We start from the raw sequence: 24,150 nt of genomic DNA on the forward strand, positions 1-24,150 counted from the left end.
ATTAGATGACTAATGCCCCCTGGTGGTCAGTTTCAATATGACAGCGGCAAAGAGCAGCTAATGTTGCCAAAGTCAAAACAGTGGAGGTTAATGCTAACGAGCTGGGATAGCATGGCCCCGCCCACCAGACATGAAATGACGTTTCTTTCCTCTTTTGCACGAGAATGTATGTTTGTACGTGAAGAAGCTCACCTTCCCTTTCTCTGCTTACAAATTCAAGCAAACACGAGAGCTAACTTTAGCACACACACATACACACAAAGTGCTGGCTTGGCGTTAGGTCAGCAGTTAGAGTTTATGTGGTTTATTTGTGTAAAACATTGCAGTATAAAAGACTGAAATGACCAATTCCAAAAATGTCTCTCTGTACAAAAACATACTGTACATTCTTTAGCACCTGAGGGGTCGGAGTCAAAAAGGCACAAACACACGTCGACGTCATAAATAGCCAGAAAACTGGACCCTCGCTCCGACGTCCCTATTGGTTCTTAAACTCTTCAATAAATACAAGCACGCGCAGGGGAGCAGGCGGGCGTCCTACTCGGGTCAAGTTTCCAGGAATGAAACAGGCAGGAAAGAGGACTGGACGCTCGTCGCCACGGCGACGAGCCCTTGTTAATGATGGGATGTTCACAGTGGAATGACGCGGCGGAGAAGTCACGCGTCCTCTTAGAGATGAAAATATTCACCCAAAGTCTTTCGCAAAATAATGCTGGTTTCATAAAACGCAAAATTTCACTTTGTTTAAATAATGCAATAAAAAATAAAAAGCTACCCATGTTTTGGTCAGAGGTCACATGAGCAGAAGTCCTGCTCAGTGATTGGCTGGCTTCTCTGTGCTGCTGGGAGGAGTCATCAAGGGCGTCAGGGCGACGGGGGACAACGGACAGTCGGCATCCGTGCGGCGTTCCTGAGCTTTTTTCTGGGAGGAGGTGAAAGGTCGACATCAGACAGGAAGTAGATTTTTTTTATTTTTTAAATAAGAATGTGGTGCTTCCATTAATTCTTAGCCTGTTACAACAGTTTGGTGAAATCTCCGGTTATAAATTGAATTTAAATAAAAGTGAGCTACTGCCCTTGAATATGGACGTCTCAATACTAGAAAACATTGGGTTGCCCTTTAAGATCACTACAGACAGTTTTAATTACCTCGGAATTACTATTACAAAGAATTTTAAAGACCTCTTCAGGCAAAACTTTGGGAAGTTGTTTACACAAACCAAGCAAGATCTGGCTAATTGGACTCCCCTTTTCATTTCACTTATAGGCAGAGTCAATGTAATTAAGATGACTGTGCTTCCAAAATATTTGTATCTGTTTCAATGCTTACCTGTATTTATCCCTGGTACATTTTTCAAAAAATTAGACTCAATAATCTCATCTTATATTTGGAATGGCAAACAGCCACGTCTGCGCAAGGAGTTTTTACAAAGAGCAAAACATGATGGAGGTATGGCCCTTCCAAATTTCTGTATGTATTACTGGGCCACCAACTTGCATTGCATGTCATACTGGACATATTACCATCTACATAAGGAAAGTCCTACATGGGTGAAGCTGGAGACACATTCTAGTGGTTCTGCTTCTTTAGCAGCCCTAATGGGTGCAGCTTTGCCTCTATCAGTGAAGACAATTAATATTAATCCTGTAGTAAGTCACTCGCTCAAAATATACTGTCAATTTCGAAAACATTTTAACCTGCAAGGAATGAGCCTTTTCAGTCCAGTAGCATCAAATCACTGCTTTCCACCTTCAACACTTGACACAGCTTTTAATATGTGGCATCAAAGGGGTTTGAAATGCTTCAATGATCTTTTTATAGACAATATATTCTCCTCTTTTACGGAGTTGTCCAAGAAATTTAATCTACCCAGTTCCCATATATTTAGATATTTCCAGATAAGGGATTATGTTAAAACAGTTCTTCCGCAGTTCCCTAACAAACCCTCTAAATCAACCACAGATGAAATTATGTGTTTAAATCCAATAAAGAAGAGGGCAATATCATATATACTTAATTTACTCTCAGTATTAGAATGCACTTCCATGCTAAGAATCAGAACAGCATGGGAACAAGACCTCCAAACATCAATAGATGACGTAACCTGGGCAAACATTGAGAAAAGGGTTCACTCATCTTCAATGTGCGCACGACACTCACTGGTCCAATTTAAAGTGATACACCGGGTGCACTTCTCAAAAGCAAAATTAGCAAAAATATTTCCCCATATTAACCCATTATGTGATAGATGTAAACTAGATAACGCAACATTAATACACATGTTTTGGCTTTGTCCGAAGCTAAAGGGGTACTGGAAGTCCATCTTCGAAGCACTCTCTACGGTTTTAACAATTCAAATCGATCCAAACCCTTTCATTTCCGTATTTGGAATCATTCCTGAAGGGATGGAACTACCTGTCGGGGGTCACAAAATAGTTGCCTTCACCACCCTCCTCGCACGCCGCCTGATATTGTTGAAGTGGAAGGAGGCTGACCCACCCTTAGTCTCCCACTGGATAAGGGACGTACTAGCAAACCTGAAGCTGGAGAAAATAAGATACACATTACGGGGCTCTGAAAACAAGTTTTTTAAAGTGTGGAGACCTTTTTTTACTTTTTTTGACCAATCTTCTACACAAGTGCAGGAAGAGCCCTAGATATGTACCTAGATATGGCCTTGTCATGCTGCGTCTACATTATGTTTCAGTTTTCAATTACTGTGTTTTAGGTGCCTTGTACTGAACTTTATCTATTTATTTATTTTTTTACTCCGGGTACTTTTGTACTCTTACTTTTGTTTTTTTGTTTTTGTTTTGAGTGACAGCAGGGGTAGGGGATGAAGAGGGTTTGAATATTTTGTCAATGTGAATGTGAAATCAATAAAAAGAACTATGAAAGAAAGAATGTGGTGCTTACCAAGAGATCTAAGTAGATGACGTGCGTCTGGATGTTGTGTCGGTCCTCCGTTTTCACTTTGGGGAAGGTCTTGAGCTCAGCTTTGGGTTCCGAGCGCAGCGTGTCCGTGAAGGGACTCATCCACCGCACGCACGGCGACACGCTCTCCCACGTCAGGCCTGCACGCACCAACACAGCCACTCAGCAACCAGGACGGGCCAAACAGGACTTAGATGAAGGCGGCACCCACCTGACACTTTGTTCACCACGTCAAAGGTGGAGAAGTTGCAGAAGGCGGCGGCGGCCAGGACGCTGTAACTATAGTCCAGCGAGCTGATGTCCATCATGCAAAGGTCCAACAGCTGAAATGCCATTAGGTCAAAGGTCAGGAGTGGACAGTCTAAAATGTTTGATTCCTATTAGCAGAGGTCCCCAAACTACGGCCCCCCAGCATCAAATCCCTGTGTGTGTGTATGTATATATATATATATATATATATATATATAAAATATACCGTATTTTTCGGAGTATAAGTCGCACCTGCCGAAAATGCATAATAAAGAAGGAAAAAAACATATAAATCGCACTGGAGCCCGGCCAAACTATGAAAAAAAAACTGCGAAAAATACGGTATATTATTTATATATATATATATACCGTATTTTCCGCACTATAAGGCGCACCTAAAAACCACAAATTTTCTCAAAAGCTGACAGTGCGCCTTATAACCCGGTGCGCTTTATATATGGATAAATATTAAGATTCATTTTCATAAAGTTTCGGTCTCGTAACTACGGTAAACAGCCGCCATCTTTTTTCCCGGTAGAACAGGAAGCGCTTCTTCTTCTACGCAAGCAACCGCAAAAGGTAAGCACCCGCCCCCATAGAACAGGAAGCGCTTCTTCTTCTACTGTAAGCAACCACCCGCCCGCGTAGAAGAAGAAAAAGCGCGCGGATAGTACCGTACGTTTCATTTCCTTTGTGTGTTTACATCTGTAAAGACCACAAAATGGCTCCTACTAAACGACAGGGATCCGGTTCATGAAAAGACGCAATCTCTCCATCCGCACACGGATTACTATTTCACAGCAACTGATATTCCTGTGAACCGCACTGTGGATACAACGGGAGCACGTACGGTGAATATTCGCACCACAGGGAATGAGAAGTCATCCTTCACTGTGGTTCTAGCTTGCCATGCTAATGGCCAGAAACTTCCACCCATGGTGATATTCAAAAGGAAGACCTTGCCAAAAGAGACCTTTCCAGCCGGCGTCATCATAAAAGCTAACTCGAAAGGGATGGATGAAGAAAAGATGAGCGAGTGGTTAAGGTAAGTTTAAGTTTACGCGAAGAGGCCGGGTGGCTTTTTTCACGCAGCTCTGTCCATGTTGATATACGATTCCATGCGCGCCCACATCACGCTGGTTTTAATATATTATTAAAGTTTGACTGACCTATTTGACTGTTTTTTTGACATTCCTTTAGCGCAGTTAGATGCGGCTTACAACACGGGGCGGCTTATAGGTGGACAAAGTTTTGAAATATGCCGTTCATTGAAGGCGCGGCTTATAACCCAGGGCGCCTTATGGTGCGGAAAATACGGTATATATATATATATATATATATATATATATATATATATATATATATATATATAAATAAATAAATAAATAATCGCAGCCAAATTGTTTACCCCAATGCGGCCCCGGAGTCAAAAAGTTTGGGGACCCCTGCTATTAGTGTCCAATCATGCAGTCACGAGACTTCCTGGGGTCCACCATTACATTTACTCATTCCTCCGATACGGGCACATGTTTGATATCAGGCCCAATATGGTGTCCGATACTAGGGATGTCCGATAATGGCTTTTTTGCCGATATCCGATATTGTCCAACTCTTAATTACCGATACCTATATCAACCGATACCGATATATACAGTCGTGGAATTAACACATTATTATGCCTAATTTGGACAACCAGGTATGGTCAAGATAAGGTACTTTTTAAAAAAAAAAGTAATAAAATAAAATAAGATAAATAAATTAAACATTTTCTTGAATAAAAAAAGAAAGTAAAACTATATAAAAACAGTTACATAGAAACTAGTAATTAATGAAAATTAGTAAAATTAAGTGTTAAATGTTAGTACTATTAGTGGACCAGCAGCACGCACAATCATGTGTGCTTACGGACTGTATCTCTTGCAGACTGTATTGATATATATTAAAATATAATGTAGGAACCACAATATTAATAACAGAAAGAAACAACCCTTTTGTGTGAATGAGGGAGGGAGGTTTTTTTGGGTTGGTGCAGTAATTGTAAGTGTATCTTTTGTGTTTTTTATGCTGATTTAAAAAAACAAACAAAAAAAAAACCTGATACCGATAATAAAATACCGATAATTTCCAATATTACATTTTAAAGCACATCTCTATCCGATACTAATTTTAAACATTTAAATGTCCTCCAATAAGCACACAAGGTTGGTCTTTTATTCTATTTTAGTCAAGCTGTTTAAAAAAGCTAAGAATACTAGGAGCTGGCAGCTACACCACAGCTAAGCACACAAGCTAGACATACATGAGTGTCCTTCAAACATAAGATTTTGAGAAGACAAAAATATTCATCTGATCCCTTTAGTATTAGGAGGTGGAAATCATCGGGCACCTCACAATTCCATTACGATTCAGGAGGTACGATTAGATTAAAAATCGATAATTGATGCATCTTTAATTTATGTATATTGATGCAGTTTAACATTTATTTTGGTTCGACGACAATAAGGGTTTATTAAGGGCAGCTTTTAAAAACAGTGCATTTGTAATAAAAAACCGCTAAAATAATTCCCATCACATTTGTTAAATGAATGGAAATAACTGAAACATAAGTGCCCTAATATAAAAGGAGCTGGTCAGATCTCTCACTGCAGTCAGCATTATGATAAATAATAATGATAAATATCGATTATCGAAGTTTACTAATCAATTTTATAATCGTTCCTGTCCGAATTACGGAATAGTCGTGCTTACCGACATCGAAGCTATTTTATTTGGTACATGGTGTAATAAGTGTGACCAGTAGATGGCAGTCACACAAAAGATACATGTAGACTGTAAGATGACGCCAGTAAACACCAAAAGTTTAAACGTTCCTTTGAGAATATAGAACATTACACACGGCGCTCAAATATCTGTCAAAATGTTTTGGTATGACTTTGGTAAACTATGAAGCCGCACCGCTTGAGGGATTGTCGGAGCATTTTGACTACCATGGTCAGACGTACTGTGCTTCAACACGTGTGTGTGTGTGTGTGTGCGTGTGTGTGTGTGTATAAAAACCGCAAAATGGCACCTATTAGACATAATCTAGCGTTTTGTTTTGCAATATTATGCAAAAGAAAGTTTTCTTACCTTATGGTACCTGCTGATGTGTATTTAGGATCTGCATAAGTTTGGAATATTTGCGCGTGTCCGCTGTAGTCTTCTTGTGAGGCATTCATCCTCCGCTTTGCCATTTGTAATATAAAGTAGCGTAAAGTTCTAACTTATATCGGTCAGTGGACTCGCTATGGAAGTGCTAAAAACTATCGGTGTAGTTAAATGTATTTACCCACAGAACGTTCGTTATTAGAGTTCCGGTCGTACGATTTTTCACAGGACACATTTCCGGCGTTGTTGCACTAGTGAGCCTCGGCTGAGAAGATGCTGCTTCGTGGTTGATTGAAGTAAAGTCTGAATGGCATTAAAACAGTTAGCTCTATCTTTTGACACTTCTTCCACTCCCGTCCTTGCACGCTACACCGCTACAACAAAGATGACGGGGAGAAGATGCTGTCGCAGTGCAGGCACGTAAATAAGAACACTCACAAAACGGCGCATGCACGCGGTCAGAAAGCGACTTGAAGATGATCTGTAAAACAATCTATACAACATCTTGACCAAAGGATCACCATTACATGTTATGTAGAGCAGTGTTTTTCAACCTTTTTTGAGCCAAAGCACATTTTTGGCGCTGGCACACCACCAGCAGAAATCATTGAAAAACGAAACTCAGTTGACAGTAAAAAGTCGTCGTAATTGTTGGATATGACTTTAAAGCATAACCAAGCATGCATCAATATAGCTCTTGTCTCAAAGTAGATGTACTGTCACCACCTGTCACATCACGCCCTGACTTAATTGGACTTTTTTGCTGTGTGTAGTGTTTTAGTTCTTGTCTTGCGCTCCTATTTTGGTGGCTTTTTGTCTTTATTTAGTATTTTCCTAACAGTTTCATGTCTTCCTTTGAGCGATATTTCCCTCATCTACTTTGTTTCAGCAATCAAGAATATTTCAGTTGTTTTATCCTTTGTGAGGACATTGTTGATTGTCATGTTTCGGATGTACATTGTGGACGCCGTCTTTGCTCCACAGTAAGTCTTTGCTGTCGTCCAGCATTCTGTTTTTGTTTACTTTGTAACCAGCTCAGTTTTAGTTTCGTTCTGCACAGCCTTCCCTAAGCTTCAATGCCTTTTCTTAGGGGCACTCACCTTTTGTTTAAGCATTAGATATCTTTTTACCTGCACACTGCCTACCGCCGTTTCCGGCATCTACAAAGCAATTAGCTACCTGCTGCCACCTACTGATATGGAAGAATATTACACGGTTACTCTGCCGAGCTCTAGACAGCACAGACACTCAACACATAATTTGCAGACTATAATTACTGGTTTGAAAAAAAATGTTTTAACCCAAATACCGTATTTTCCGCACTATAAGGCGCACCTAAAAACCACAATTTTTCTCAAAAGCTGACAGTGCGCCTAATAACCCGGTGCGCTTTATTACGATTCATTTTCATAAAGTTTCGGTCTCGCAACTTCGGTAAACAGCCGCCATCTTTTTTCCCGGTAGAACAGGAAGCGCTTCTTCTTCTACGCAAGCAACCGCCAAGGAAAGCACCCGCCCCCATAGAACAGGAAGCGCTTCACCCGCCCCCATAGAACAGGAAGCGCTTCACCCGCCCCCGGAAGAAGAAGAAAAAACGCGCGGATATCACCGTACGTTTCATTTCCTGTTTACATCTGTAAAGACCACAAAATGGCTCCTACTAAACGATCCGGGTCATAAAAAGACGCAATCTCTCCATCCGCACACGGATTACTACCGTATTTCACAGCAACTGAACCGCACTGTGGAACGGGAGCACGTACGGTGAATATTCGCTCCACAGGGAATGAGAAGTCATCCTTCACTGTGGTTCTAGCTTGCCATGCTAACTTCCACTCATGGTGATATTCAAAAGGAAGACCTTGCCAAAAGAGACCTTTCCAGCCGGCGTCATCATAAAAGCTAACTCGAAGGGATGGATGGATGAAGAAAAGATGAGCGAGTGGTTAAGGGAAGTTTACGCGAAGCGGCCGGGTGGCTTTTTTCACGCTGCTCCGTCCATGTTGATATATGACTCTATGCGCGCCCACATCACAGATGGTGTCAAAAAACAAGTGAAGCACACAAATACAACACTCGCCGTCATTCCGGGTGGATTAACCAAAGAACTCCAACCGCTGGATATTGGTGTCAACAGGGCATTCAAATCACGACTGCGAACTGCGTGGGAAAAATGGATGACCGAAGGCGAACACACCTTCACTAAGACGGGCAGACAACGCCGGACAACATACGCCAACATCTGCCAGTGGATTGTAAATGCCTGGGCAGATATTTCTGTCACAACTGTGGTCCGAGCTTTCCGGAAGGCAGGATTCACAGAACTGCTGCACAACAACAGCGACACTGAATCCAATGATTTCGAAGAGACGGAGCCCGCCATTTTGGAAGCCACGCTAGCGCAACTTTTCAATTCGGACACCGAAGACGAAGAATTCGAAGGATTTACCGGTACGAATGAAGAATAACTTCAGAAAGTGAGCGCTATGTTTATTTTGTGTGTTGTGTGTTGTGACATTAACGTTCGAGCAACATTACCGGTATGTTGCTATTGCTCTACACCATTTTGAATTTTACTATGTTTGTGATTGCACATTTGTACATTTTGGGACAGAGTTGTTAGAACGCTGGTTTTCAATATATTATTAAAGTTTGACTGAACTATCTGACTGTTTTTTTGACATTCACTTTAGCGCAGCGTTTTTTTGACATTCACTTTAGCGCAGCGTAGGCGCGGCTTTTAGTCCGGGGCGGCTTATTGGTGGACAAAATTATGAAATATGTAATTCATAGAAGGTGCGGCTAATAATCCGGTGCGCCTTATAGTGCGGAAAATACGGTAGGTAAAATTAGATAATCTCCCACAGCACACCAGACTATCTGTGCCACGGAACGGTGGTTGAAAAACACTGATGTAGACCACAAGGAAGTCTTTTAAATGTAGAAAAGAAATCATAATATGACCCCTTTAGTGCGCCTTATAATCCAGTGCGCATTTTGTATGAAAACAGACCTGAATAGACCCGTTCATCGGCAGTGCCCCTTATAATCCGGTGCGCCCTATGGTCCTAAAAACACTGTATTAGGACACATGACCGACGTTCAGGTAATATTTCCACGAAAATCGATACTGATCAATGGCCGATCGATCAGCACGTCCCTACATGACAAGAGTGGAATCCATTCAATTGATGTTGCAAAAACAATGTTTGGTTACCTGCGTGATCTGGATGTAGGTTTCCTGCGAGAACTGAGGGACCAGGAAGTTGTGTCCGTCTTTCTGGGCCTCCACCTGAGCGTAGAGCTTGAGCCAGGCGATGGGAGTCTCAGGACAGAGAGTCCAGTCCAACGCCTGCACCAGACAGTTTTTACTTTAAATGTACGCATACAGCAATGAATCCACATCAGTGTTTTCCACAGGCCTGCATGGGAAACCCTGTATTAAAAGTCAAGTACCTTGAGGATGAGAAGCTCCGTGCGCTGGATGTCCCAGGTGTCACACGCTCCGTCTGTCACGTAGGCGAACTCGCTGATTTTGGGCGGGTAGATCTCCTGCAAGAAAGACGGCTGTTTACAAAAAAGGTCCCCCAAACAGTTGCCAACGAATCATAACAGACAAGTTCTGAATATATTCAATCACAGCTACTTTAGCTGCGTGGGGAAAAAAGGGGGCGGAGTTACAGATGAGGTCCAATCAGAACTTCTGTCTTTGTGAGGTCAGGCTGTCGGTTTTTTACCTCATAACAATGTATCAATTACACGCTACAGTATGCCTCCACCTGGTAGAAAGAGAAGACTTATGGACGCAATGGATAACGAGACCCGGTGTCAACTGTGGCGCAATTATCACCCATAAAAGCGCAACTTGAGCGCCATCTTGACTACCGTATTTTTCGGATTATAAGTCGCACCGGCCGAAAATGCACAATAAAGAAGGGAAAAAACATAAGTCGCATTTTTGTGGGAAATTTATTTGATAAAACCCAACACCAATAATAGACATTTGAAAGGCAATTTAAAATAAATAAAAAATAGTGAACAACAGGCTGAATAAGTGTACCGTATTTTCCGCACTATAAGGCGCACCTAAAAACCACAAATTTTCTCAAAAGCTGACAGTGCGCCTTATAATCCGGTGCGCCTTATATATGGGTTAATATTAATATTCATAAAGTTTAGGTCTCGCAACTACGGTAAACAGCCGCCATCTTTTTTCCCCGTAGAAGAAGCGCGCGGTGCATGCTGGGATATGTGACGTTTCATTTCCATTTGTGTGTTTATGTAAAGACCCCAAAATGGCTCCTATTAAGTGTGTTGTCTGTCTAATTATAAATAATGCAGACGAGGCGTGTTAACTGAGTTCTCAACGTTTACTCACAGCGTGCTCATAACCACATTCTAACTGCCAGCACATACAACAACGCTTCTCAGGGCTACCGCGCATGCTCGTCACTATCGTTGCATGCTGGGTAGTGTAGTTGTTATATTTGCTAGCGCATAACATCACATTAAGAGACACGCTTACGCGCTTAATTCAATACTCGCCGTCATTCCGGGTGGATTGACAAAAGACCTCCAGCCGCTAGATAGTGGTGTCAACAGGGCATTCGAAGCTAGACTGCTAACTGCGTGGGAACAATGGATGACCGAAGGCGAACACACCTTCACTAAGACAGGGAGACAGCGAGACGGAGCCGGCCATTTTGGATCCCACATTCGCCCAACTTTTCAATTCGGACACCGAAAGAGAAGAATTCGAGGGATTTATGAATGAAGAATAACTTCAGAAAGTGAGCGTTATGTTTATTTTGTGTGTTGTGACATTAACGTTCGAGCAACATTATGTTGCTATTGCTCTGCACTATACGGTACGTTATATGAGGCATAAATAACCAACTGAGAAGGTGTCTGGTATGTTAACATAACATATTATGGTAAGTCATTCAAATAACTATAACATATAGAACATGCTATAAGTTTACCAAACAATCTGTCACTCCTAATCACTAAATCCCATGAAATCTTCTTTCTCGGTGTCGCTTCTAAACAACTCTGCCAACTCCAAAGGTAGACAATGTGCCCCTTCCTCTTCTATCGGTACGTCACTTACGTCAGAGTCATCGTCAGTTGCAGTTCCAATTATTCCAGCCTTTCTGAATCCGGACAGGATGGTTTCGGTTGTGACGATTGCTGATATACGCCTAGTCTCTTACGTGAATGAAATAAATAATATACCGTAAATTCCTAACTATAAGCCGCAACTTTTTTCCTGCACTTTGAACCCTGCAGCTTATTAGACGATGTGGCTAACTTATAGATTTTTCTTCATTGACGGCTATAATCAAAATAATCTACCGTATTTTTCGGACTATAAGTCAACGTTTTTTTTCATAGTTTGGCCGTGGGTGCGACGTATACTCCGGAGAGACTTCTGTGAAATGATTAACACATTACCGTAAAATATCAAATAATATTTATCTCATTTGCGTAAGAGCCGAAGAAAATGGCAGCAATTGTTACACACACGCCAACCAATAAGAATTCGGCGGGGGAGGGTCATGGCAGAAGTGCACTGTGGGTCATGGAATGCTAACTGCTATATGCTATACGCTACTGCCGGAGCTATTAAAATGGATCACATCAACATTGGCGGTAACTTTTAAAAACTGAGAACGATTGAACTAAAATGGCACCGAAAAGGAAATCATATACTGCAGATTACAAGCTGGACGTAGTGAAATATGCAGCAGAGAACAGCAATCGAGCAGCAGAAAGAAAGGACGCTAGCGGGGCGCATACCAGAGGCGACACCGGGGAGGAAGATTTCATGGGATTTAGCAATCGGGAGTGACAGATTGTTTGGTAAACGTATAGCATGTTCTATATGTTATAGTTATTTGAATGACTCTTACCATAATATGTTACGTTAACATACCAGGCACGTTCATCCATCCATTTCCTACCGCTTATTCCCTTTGGGGTCGCGGGGGGCGCTGGAGCCTATCTCAGCTACAATCGGGCGGAAGGCGGGGTACATTCTCAGTTGGTTATTTATGCCTCATATAACGTACACTTATTCAGCCTGTTGTTCACTATTCTTTATTTATTTTAAATTGCCTTTCAAATGTCTATTCTTGGTGTTGGCTTTTATCAAATAAATTTCCCCCAAAAATGTGACTTATACTCCAGTGTGACGTATATGTTTTTTTCCTTCTTTATTGTGCATTTTCGGCCGGTGCGACGTATACTCCGAAAAATACAGTAATACAAAAACCAAGCAAAAACACAGGCTGTTTTATTTGTGCTATGGCGCCATCTTTTGGACAAATTCGCTCACTGCAGTGTCCTTCCATTTACTGTTTAACAACCGGAAGTAAAGTGCTGTTCAGTCTTCTAGTGGTCCATAGCTTTTCCACCCATGTGGATTCTTCATTCATCACTCCAAGCAACGTTTAAGTTTTAAATAACAATTCATACTTACTAAACCATCCCGTGTGTGATGTCTGTAGGGAGTGTTTTCATGCATATTTGTATATGTTACCGTAATGTAATGACGCTTGCGTTGTTAGCAGTAGCTAATATGCTAACACGTTGATAAGTGTTTGTGTTGGAATTATTACCTTACAATGGAATTAAGGGACAAGCGGTAGAAAATTTTAATTTTGTATGGTTTCAATTCCAAAATTTCTTCAGTAAATTCACCAAAACGTCTCCGTGGAGTTATTGAGTGTTTAGCTGATTGGAGAGGTAGCTTCCGTAGCTAGTGGGTCCATGACGATGACTTCGGTTTTGTTTGAGCAACCATTTTACAGGCAACGTTTGGAAACAATTGAAAAGATATGTAAATAAATATTTACAGAATCGTGTAAATAACTCCTTCCTTAACGTATATGCCTGCGACTTATAGTCTGGTGCGGCTAATATACTGGAAAAAGTTTTTTTTCCCCTTTCTAAAACAGTGGGTGCGGCTTATATACCGGTGCATTCTATAGTCAGGAAAATACGGTGTATACAAAAAATTAGGACAGAAAAACTGAATTTTTTTTTCATTTTTCTATTTGCTTTTGATCATTTTGTACAAAATAAAATATGTAGGATTTAAAATCATCAAGAAATACACTTGTGTTGAAGCAAAACCTCTAAAGGCCTTAGTGGCCACATACGTGGACAGCACCTTTTAGCTCTTATTTCCAAAATTGTGTACACTACTGAATTGGGGTCTTATGGCCGCTTATGTGGACACTTATACTGCCATCTGGTGGTGTCAGAAGAGTATAACATACAATGGAATTTGGGGGGAAAAGTGTAAAAATAGGAATTAGCATGTCACTAAACATGAAGTACTGGTACACGTTTGTGTACCGTACTTATGGACCAAGTGCATCATATCAAAAGATTCTTAGTTTTTATTCTAATTAGGGTCCAATAAGCCCAAATAGCAAAGAGGGAAAAAAAGCATGTAAACAAACAGCTTGGGCCTTAAAGAGGTTAATTAAAACAGGCTTTAGCTAAAAGACTGAACACCACATCAACACTCCCATCACTACAATGAAGTATAAATGATAAAAACATTGGATCTTAAGTGTGTGAAAGTTTGACTCTTACCTTGTTAACGTCCCCGACAACCTGCCTAAAAAGTTTTGTAATCAGAACTATGCAGCGTAGCCTGCTTTTTAAAAATCTTAATATCGCAGACAATCACTCATTTAATCGTGGCAGCTAAAATCGTGATTAAAATTCAATTGAAATGTGCACCCCTACAAAATATTTGTTGCCCTTTCTTTGGCATCTTGAGGAATGTGAATGCAGAAATGTATTCAAAAAGTTGAGGGGTAACTCACTTCTATTTTGGAGGCTATGAAGAGCGCCGTGATGCCGATGAGCTGCAGGAACTCCTTGTTGACGTCGTCCTGAGTCAGCATAAAGCGGTCAAAATAGTCCTGGGCCAAATACGCCGTCTGACGGTGGAGGCAGTACACCTCGCTCACCTGCACCACAAAAAAGCCCAAACATTTAAAAAAGTGTTTCGGGGGTCATTCTCCAATCTTTGGACTGTTGGTTGTGGTCCTCACCTCCAGCAGCCAGTCGAGGAGGATGGCCCTCATGCTGGCCTGCAGTCTGGGGTGTGCCTTCAGGTAGCTCTTGTCGTGAACGTACTTCAGCTCCTTGTTGAGCATCTTGATCCACACGTCATCCGAGCTGGCCCAGCTGCAACAACGCCACAAAGTCTTGTTTGAGAACACCAAGAGGAGGGAGGAGGAGGAGAGAAGCCGGGCGGCGGCATACCTGAGGCGAGGGAGGGGCGAGGTCTTGATGAAGAGGTTCTTGAATCTGTACTGCTTGAAGCTGGATGGGTCTGCGGGCTCCAGTTCTTTGTGGGGCGTCTCGATAAGGACGCACGGGCTGGTCCCGTCCTCAAACCAACACTTCTACAAAACATCAAGCTCCGGTTAACTTCTTTTTACACTTGTATGACTGTTACTTTAACATAATGTTACTGTAAACATGATATGATGGGTTGTCAAGGCTGGACAATATGGCTGCAAACTCTCACAATACAATATATTACATGTAATCTTTTTTTTATTTAAAATTTAACTTTCCTCTGATTGTAAACTAACATGGAAAACAATGTAAATACAATTATAAAATCTCAGTAAACACTTAATAACCTCTTAAAATTAAGGTGCAAAAATAAGGAATATGTAGGAAAGAAAGTAACAAAATAGTGTAAAGTGTAAACAGAAACCTGAGAAGAACTATTCTTTGCAGGTTTAGTGCCAGGAAGTTTCAACTGTAACATTTAATTAGGTCTGTTATTCTTATTTAAGTATGGAGTAGAATTTAGTAATTGTGAATAAAATAATAGTAATTTTCAACAATATTTTGAAGCATCACATTTGGTATGTATTGTAATTTATATTATTTATACAGCCCGGCACTTTAGTTCCTACCCGTTTCCCTATACCTGAATAGGGAACAGATGAGGGTTGAAAAGAGAAGAAGTGAGCGCAGCTAAGGCCCTATGGTCAGTTTTTCCCCCCCACAAAAAACTGCCAGACTATTGAAGCGACTTTTCCTGTTTTAGCCAGAATTTGTTTGCTCTCTGCAGCACTCTAATTTTAATTCTCTCTTCTCGCTCCATGCATATTCAACAGCAAGATGGTGCAAACAAACTTGATAGAGTGAGAGTGCTTTTGTTAATGCGACCAGTCTTGCTTTGCAACTTCCGGTTTCTTCCGACCCCAAAAAATATTTTAATCAAATGCATTTTTTATTGATATCGATCACATGTCTATAGTGCGATATATATATCTTGTTTTTAGATTTGACATTCTTTATAATGATTTGCCATATTCTTACTCATGATTTGTCATATTCTTATTCATGATTAGCCAAATTCTTACTATTGATTAGCCAAATTCTTATTCATGATTTTCCATATTCTTATTCATAATTTACCATATTCTTACTCATGGTTTGCCATATTCCCTGCCCCACTACATAGAAGTGGCATAGAAATCCCACTTTTTTTTCCATTACTACAGCAGTACTGATGTTTTAAAACCCACTTTTTGTAGGATTTTATTCTCCATGAAAACGTTGGCCATAATTTTGCACCAATTTACTATGTAATTTCACATAAACCAGACCATTTTTTTCAAAATTTCCATACAGATTAGTAAAAATAAATTAATTATATTCTAAAAAGGAATTGAGCTTTTTTTTTTTTTTGTGATAGGTTTTAGAACAACAATGAGAAGCATTTAAATCAAAAGTGTTAGTTTATGGATCAAACTTGACAGAGACAAATCAAAGTAAATTTATGTATTTAAAAATGTGAAAATAATGATGGCTATGATTTTGAGTAAAATTATATTTCATTTAATTTGTTGTGAAGTGAAAATATGGCCTTGTAGTCTCCTACATTGGTTGACGAATACTGTAGTTGTGTGAACAGGGCGCAGATGTTATAAGTTTACTTTCTGCTCCTTTTCATTCATAATTTTCGTTGATTGTACTTCTTTTGTTTGATTTCGACGAATGAAATAAAATGGAAACTTACTAGCTGCTATCGTCAGTGTGCTAATGACATGTAAACGACACAAACCTGAATTTCGTAGCTTTGTTTCTTGGCGGTGGGTTGTGTCTTCTTCCTGAAGGGCTGCCAGAGGAACAAACTAGTGAGTCAAGCTCAAAACCCACTTTGGCACAACTCTGTCTAACAAACAGGAACTGTAATTTTGCCGATCATTCACAATCCCTATGTAAGATAACACATTTTTTGGCTTATTTACGCATTTGCCGTTGTAAAGTACTGCAAGTTTGAGGCAGCTAACGATGTAGATAATGGGAGTACACAATTATCTAAAAACAATCAACAATACTCCGTTTACATGTGACGTGTGTACCGTATTTTTCGGAGTATAAATCGCACTGGCCGAAAATGCATACCGTATTTTCCGCACTATAAGGCGCACCTAAAAACCACAAATTTTCTCAAAAGCTAACAGTGCGCCTTATAACCCGGTGCGCTTTATTACGATTCATTTTCATAAAGTTTCGATCTCGCAACTTCGGTAAACAGCCGCCATCTTTTTTCCCGGTAGAACAGGAAGCGCTTCTTCTTCTACGCAAGCAACCGCCAAGGTAAGCACCCGCCCCCATAGAACAGGAAGCGCTTCTTCTTCTACTGTAAGCTACCGCCCGCCCCCGGAAGAAGAAGAAAAAACGCGCGGATATCACCGTACGTTTCATTTCCTGTTTACATCTGTAAAGACCACAAAATGGCTCCTACTAAGCGAAAAGGATCCGGTTCATAAAAAGACGCAATCTCTCCATCCGCACACGGATTACTACCGTATTTCACAGCAACTGATATTCCTGTGAACCGCACCGTGGAACGGGAGCACGTACGGTGAATATTCGCACCACAGGGAATGAGAAGTCATCCTTCACTGTGGTTCTAGCTTGCCATGCTAACTTCCACCCATGGTGATATTCAAAAGGAAGACCTTGCCAAAAGAGACCTTTCCAGCCGGCGTCATCATAAAAGCTAACTCGAAGGGATGGATGGATGAAGAAAAGATGAGCGAGTGGTTAAGGGAAGTTTACGCGAAGAGGCCGGGTGGCTTTTTTCACACAGCTCCGAAGGCGAACACACCTTCACTAAGACGGGCAGACAGCGCCGGACGACATACGCCAACATTTGCCAGTGGATCGTAAATGCCTGGGCAGATATTTCGGTCACAACTGTGGTCCGAGCTTTCCGGAAGGCAGGATTCACAGAACTACTGGACAACAACAGCGACACTGACTCCGATTACTTCGACGAGACGGAACCGGCCATTTTGGATGCCACGCTTGCGCAACTTTTCAATTCGGACACCGAAGACGAAGAATTCGAAGGATTTACGAATGAAGAATAACTTCAGAAGGTGAGCGCTATGTTTATTTTGTGTGTTGTGACATTAACGTTCGAGCAACATTATGTTGCTATTGCTCTACACCATTTTGAATTTTACTATGTTTGTGATTGCACATTTGCGTACGTACATTTTGGGACAGAGTTGTTAGAACGCTGGTTTTCAATATATTATTAAAGTTTGACTGAACTATCTGACTGTTTTTTTGACATTCCCTTTAGCGCAGCGTAGGCGCGGCTTATAATCCGGGGCGGCTTATTGGTGGACAAAGTTATGAAATATGTAATTCATTGAAGGTGCGGCTAATAATCCGGTGCGCCTTATAGTGCGGAAAATACGGTAATAAAGAAGGGAAAAAACACAAGTCGCACTGGAGTATAAGTCGCATTTTTTGGGGAAATGTATTTGATAAAAGCCAACACCAAGAATAGACATTTAAAAGGCAATTTAAAATAAATAAAGAATAGTGAACAACAGGCTGAATAAGTGTACGTTATATGAGGCATAAATAACCAACTGAGAAGGTGCCTGGTATGTTAACGTAACATTATGGTAAGAGTCATTCAAATAACTTTAAAATATAGAACATGCTATACGTTTACCAAACAATCTGTCACTCCTAATCGCTAAATCCCTTGAAATCTTAAGTCTTGTCTCTTACGTGAATGAGCTAAATACTATTTAATATTTTACGGTAATGTGTTAATAATTTCACACAAGTCGCTCCTGAGTATAAGTCGCACCCCCGGCCAAACTATGAAAAAACCTGCGACTTATAGTCCGAAAAATACAGTATATACATATAAAGTAATTATTAGCAATATTATAAGAGCTATCGCCAAATTACTACTTTTATGGTGCCGTAACCACAGAGAGCTTAGCTTATGGTGCTATAGACACATTGAGCCAGTGAGCTGCTGCATCGCCTCTTTAGCTGGTAAAACCTCGATAGTAGAAGGTTGTGGCCATAAACCGAGAAGTTTGTCAACTTTGACGTTCAACAGACTAAGAGATGGCGAGAAAGACACGAAAAGACGCTCGTGTGCGGCACAATTTTTAAACCTGCGTGAGGATTTTTATTTATTCATCTAAACAGGAAGAAATAAACATTCCATCAGTCAGCATTCCAGTGAGAGCAAACATCGCACAGTAAGGTATTGTTTTATTATGTTTGTATATCTTGTTTAGCACTTAGCAATAATGCTACTAAAGCTAAACCTGTTTGGCGCAAAGCTTTTTTTAATTTTTGTCATAAAAAAATACAATCATGCGTGCTTACGGACTGTATCCCTGCAGACTGTATTGATATATAATGTAGAAACCAGAAATATTAACAGAAAGAAACAACCCTTTAGTGCAATTGTGTGTAAATGGGGGAGGGAGGTTTTTTGGGTTGGTGCACTAATTGTAAGTGTATCTTGTGTTTTTTATGTTGATTTGATAAATAAAAATAAAAAAAAATATTTTTATTATTACCAATCGATCCACGGACCGGTACCGGGCCACGGCCCGGTGGTTGGGGACCACTGCTCTAGGGGGTGACTTTTGAAATGATTCTACGAATTAGCAGTAACGCTACTTTTTGTAGCAACGCTTTTACTTGACATATTACGGTTGTCTGTTCAACACCTTCCCGCTTGAAGCCAAACCACAGCCAGACGATGGACTCCCTGCCGTTTTTCTTGGGAATTAATTCTTCCTCCATTTGTTACCAGATTCGCACCTTCTTTCTCGTAATACCACTCTCACCGCTCCGCTAGCATCACAGCTAATGTTACCCATTCCGCTACCTCTCTGCTCCGTGAGGGCGTATGACAAGTACGTGACAAATGTAAGAAGGTGCGCTTGTTTTATGTCTGTGCGAAGGAGACACGAAACAGTGAGAAGAGCCTGTAGTCTTAATGCCCGCAGCTAAAAGCAACTGCGTGAGAACGTACACTCGAATATAGAGATGTTATAGAGATAATTGCTTTAAAATGTAATATCGTAAATTATCGGTATCGTGTTGTTTTTTTTATTAGATCAACATAAAAAACACAAGATACACTTACAATTAGTGCACCAACCCAAAAAACCTCCCTGCCCCATTCACACAAAAGGGATGTTTCTTTCTGTTATTAATATTCTGGTTCCTACATTATATATCAATACAGTCTGCAAGGGATACAGTCCGTAAGCACACATGATTGTGCGTGCTGCTGGTCCACTAATAGTACTAACCTTTAACAGTTAATTTTACTCATTTTTATTAAATACTAGTTTCTATGTAACCGTTTTATATTGTTTTACTTTATTTTTTATTCTATTTTTTTTTTAATTTATTTATTTATCTTATTTTATGAATTTAAAAAAAAAAGGACCTTATCTTCACCATACCTGGTTGTCCAAAATAGGCATAATAATGTGTCAATTCCACAACTGTATATATCGGTATCGGTTGATAGCGGTATCGGTAATTAAAGAGTTGGACAATATCGGATATCGGCAAAAAGCCATTATCGGACATCCCTACTCGAATATTATGATAGTCATTTTCTATATCGCACAGAGACAAACCCGCGATATATCGAGTATATTCGATGTATCGCCCAGCCCTAATTACATGTTATATGAATGTTACTACATTACATATATACTTACGCCATGACTATAAAGCCTTGGAGGTTGTTGTCTTTTTTAAAAAGCACTTTATAGGCGAAATAGAGGATTGTTAGCTGACTTTTGATAGCGTTGATTTAGAATGCACTAAAAAAAGAAAAACATGTGTTCTTGTATTACATAAGGATTTTGAATGAGACAAAATAGCCAAAATAGTTCAGTTCCCCTTTAAGGTGGTCAGTGTTCACAGGTACCAGGTTTGTATATTACCAACCTCAGACTTCCTTTTCCTGGGGGGGGCTCTGACGAGGGCGTCGGGTGTGTTTGAGTCTCTGACTTGCAGAGTGATGCGATCGCTGCAGACAAAAACACATCGATATTACTAATAAATATCAACTAACAAATGGTTAACCGGCCGCACAGATGGCTGACACGTTTCAGTGATGTGATAATGGTGTCGCCACACCCGCACTACCACCCTAATCCCCTCCCGACAGAGGGAGGGGGGGGGGTGCGTGCGCGGGGGACACACATCCTCAGTCGACCCACACAAAAAAAACACCAGGTGCGTACCTTCGTCTGGACATGGTTCTGATTGGACTTGTGGTTCTGCTGCAAAAACAAGGAAAGGGACACGGTCACATTTTTGAGGCAGCAATAAATTCAAGATGGATGATGAGGTCAGAGCTCACGTCTTGGTGCTAAACATCACCTATGTGCTAAACCCCAATTAATGTTATATTTGACTCATTAGAGCAGTGGTTCTTAACCTGGGTTCGATCGAACCCAAGGGGTTCGGTGAGTCGGGCTCAGGGGTTCGGCGGAGGTCAAGACACACCGACTCATCGTGTAAATAAAAACTTCTCCCTATCGGCGTATTACGGATACGACAACAGCAGAAGTCAGACTGATTTGCAGGTGTGTAATTTGTTGTGAGTTCATGCACTGTGTTGGTTTTGTTGTTTGAACAAGGTGATGTTCATGCACGGTTCATTTTGTGCACCAGTAAAAAAACATGGTAACACTTTAGTATGGGGAATATATTCACCATTAATTAGTTGCTTATTAACATGCAAATTAGTAACATATTGGCTCTTAACTAGTCATTATTAGGTACTTACCGTATTTTTCGGAGTATAAGTCGCACCTGCCCAAAATGCATAATAAAAAAGGAAAAAAACATAAGTCGCACTGGAGCCCAGCCAAACTATGAAAAAAACTGCGACTTATAGTCCGAAAAATACGGTATTAATGCCTTATTCAGCATGGCCTTATTATAAGCCTAACCCTGGCCCTAACCCTAACCAAAGAACTCTAAATTAAGTCTGTTACTTAGAATATGTTCCCCTAGTGTCCAAAAAACTCTAAATTAAATCTGTGTTACCTACTTAGAATATGTTCCTAGTGTCAAAATAACTCTAAATTAAGTCTTTGTTACTTAGAATATGTTCCCCTAGTGTCCAAAAATCTCTAAATTAAATCTTTGTTACTTAGAATATGTTCCACTAGTGTCCAAAAAACTCTAAATTAAATCTGTGTTACTTAGAATATGTTCCTAGTGTCAAAACAACTCTAAATTAAGTCTTTGTTACTTAGAATATGTTCCCCTAGTGTCCAAATAACTCTTAATTAAGTCTTTGTTACTTAGAATATGTTCCCTCAGTGTCCAAAAAAACTCTAAATTAAGTCTTTGTTACTTACAATATGTTACTCTAGTGTCCAAAAAACTCTAAATTAAATCTGTGTTATTTAGAATATGTTCCTAGTGTCAAAACAACTCTAAATTAAGTCTTTGTTACTTAGAATATGTTCCCCTAGTGTCCAAAAATCTCTAAATTAAATCTTTGTTACTTAGAATATGTTCCCCTAGTGTCCAAAAAACTCTAAATTAAGTCTTTGTTACTTACAATATGTTACCCTAGTGTCCATAAAACTCTAAATTAAGTCTGTTACTTACAATATGTTCCCCTAGTGTCCAAAAAACTCTAAATTAAGTCTTTGTTACTTACAATATGTTCCCCATACTAAAGTGTTACCAAAAACATAACTTTGTCTTGAATTTGAAAAAAAACAAAACATTTTATTTTAAAGTAAAGAAGGGTTCAGTGAATGTGCATATGAAACCGGTGGGGTTCGGTACCTCCAACAAGGTTAAGAACCACTGCATTAGAGTGACAATTACAAGGCAATAATAGTATTAATTAATAGTGAAAAATACAAAGGAATAATAGTTGGGGTTTTTTTAAACATCACAGCCAAGTTTGGTCCAATGGAGATATGCTTCTTACTGATAAACATACTGCATTTTTTTAAACACAATAACATGGCTTTTAAACGTAGGGAAGTGTGAAGTTTGATGTGAATTGGGAGTACAGTAAGATGTTTTGGATAAGAAACTAACAAAGTAAGAGCAGGAGGGGGGTTGCTCTTCCCTCGCGTTCAAACAAAAAAAACTTACAAAATATCTCATTTAAAACCACTCCACTCGCCTTGAAAGATAGCTCAAACGTTTCCACACAGCACTGATGCAGTTCGAGCGAGACAAATGGATCGAAAATGTGAACTTTAACCAAGAATCGGAACGCAAAGACGCGCCAATTTCAGCAGCAGCTAAGCGGGAGGATCGCAGCTCGTCCTCTTTGGCGGGCATTAACTCGCTTAAAAACACTCCACATCGACTCACATTGAGCCTTAATGACTAAAACAAAGCCCCGAGACACGAATTATGGACACCTTTGTCTGGTTTGGAAGCAGTTTGTCGCGTTTAAGGGCGAGTGGAGGAGAGGCTAGCGTTTGGAGGGAAGCTGCTACTAGCCGAGCTGCTAACTGGGTCAACAATGCTAGCTTTGGACTAACATTTGTACAAAACCCGTCCAGTCGAACTTTTAAGCTTTTGGTTTGAACGGGGAAGAACTGAGAGAGAGTTGAATTATATATTTTAAGAGCTCTGCGGAGTTCGGGAAAGCAGCCCTTTTGTGTTGGGAACGCGTTGGAAGTGTAAGAAGTCGTTAACCAAAGTGTAAGAAGTCGTTAACCAAAGCAATGCTATGTCACCTAGTATTCATCGCAGAAGTGGGAAAAAAAGGACGCGATAAACTACTCATTTTCCAAGTTAAAGCGCTTAAAGCTGCAATTCACCACTCGTCCACATTTAGTATAAGTACATTAGAAAAAATAATAAAAAAGCGACGTTAATGTAAAATTATATTTACTGGCACAAGGAGCGTGTAAGTGCGGTGTTCTTACCTGCCGGCTGAAGAATGAATGTGAGCATCAGCTGTGGCGCCGGCGCCAATCTTTATATATCCGCCTCTGCTTGCCGCGCGCCTCTGCGCATGCGCACTTCAACCCCGCTTCCACAACCTCGCGCTAAATGTTTGAAAACGAGCGGAAATCTCCTCGAACGAGCAAAGCCGACAACTCCCGAAGAGCCGCGCGTGCCGTGGACATTCACTTCACTCGACAAAAACACCCACTCGCTAATACAGCGACGTTTATGTTCGGTTTCACCGGAGACTGCGTTCGTTTCGATGGGTAAGGGGATTGTTTTCGATGTCCCCACGACGTTCCGTGTGTTCCGGTTGAATTTAAACGACGCGCACGTCACCCGCACGTCGTACCGCGCACTGAACACCCGGTGAAATTATCGCAAGGTGACGTTTTTAATCGTTTTTCGTCAGCTGCCGGTGTAGTTTCCGCGTTTTGAGGCCGCCCAGGGGAGGAGTCTCCAGCACGTTCGGCCAATGAGAGGGCGAGGAGGGCCGGTCACGTGCTTCCTGGTTGAATGTAAACAGA

At 40.6% G+C, this 24,150-nt stretch overlaps 1 protein-coding gene across 1 annotated transcript; it reads right to left on the reverse strand.

The window, feature by feature from the left end:
* Positions 1-288: 288 nt before the first annotated feature.
* On the reverse strand, positions 289-23,930 carry ccne2 (cyclin E2). Its single transcript, XM_061945937.2, has 12 exons — positions 23,602-23,930; positions 20,929-20,967; positions 20,630-20,711; positions 16,443-16,496; positions 14,618-14,760; positions 14,404-14,539; positions 14,173-14,319; positions 9,788-9,883; positions 9,549-9,683; positions 3,147-3,258; positions 2,918-3,075; positions 289-922 (listed from the first exon to the last, which is right to left on the reverse strand). Exons 2-12 carry the CDS (start codon positions 20,940-20,942, stop codon positions 815-817), a joined length of 1,185 nt encoding a protein of 394 aa, XP_061801921.1. The 5' UTR covers positions 20,943-20,967; positions 23,602-23,930; the 3' UTR covers positions 289-814.
* Between the last annotated feature and the right edge of the window lie 220 nt (positions 23,931-24,150).

Source organism: Nerophis lumbriciformis, linkage group LG04 (assembly GCF_033978685.3).
Source record: "Nerophis lumbriciformis linkage group LG04, RoL_Nlum_v2.1, whole genome shotgun sequence".
NCBI classification, from domain to species: Eukaryota; Metazoa; Chordata; class Actinopteri; order Syngnathiformes; family Syngnathidae; genus Nerophis; species Nerophis lumbriciformis.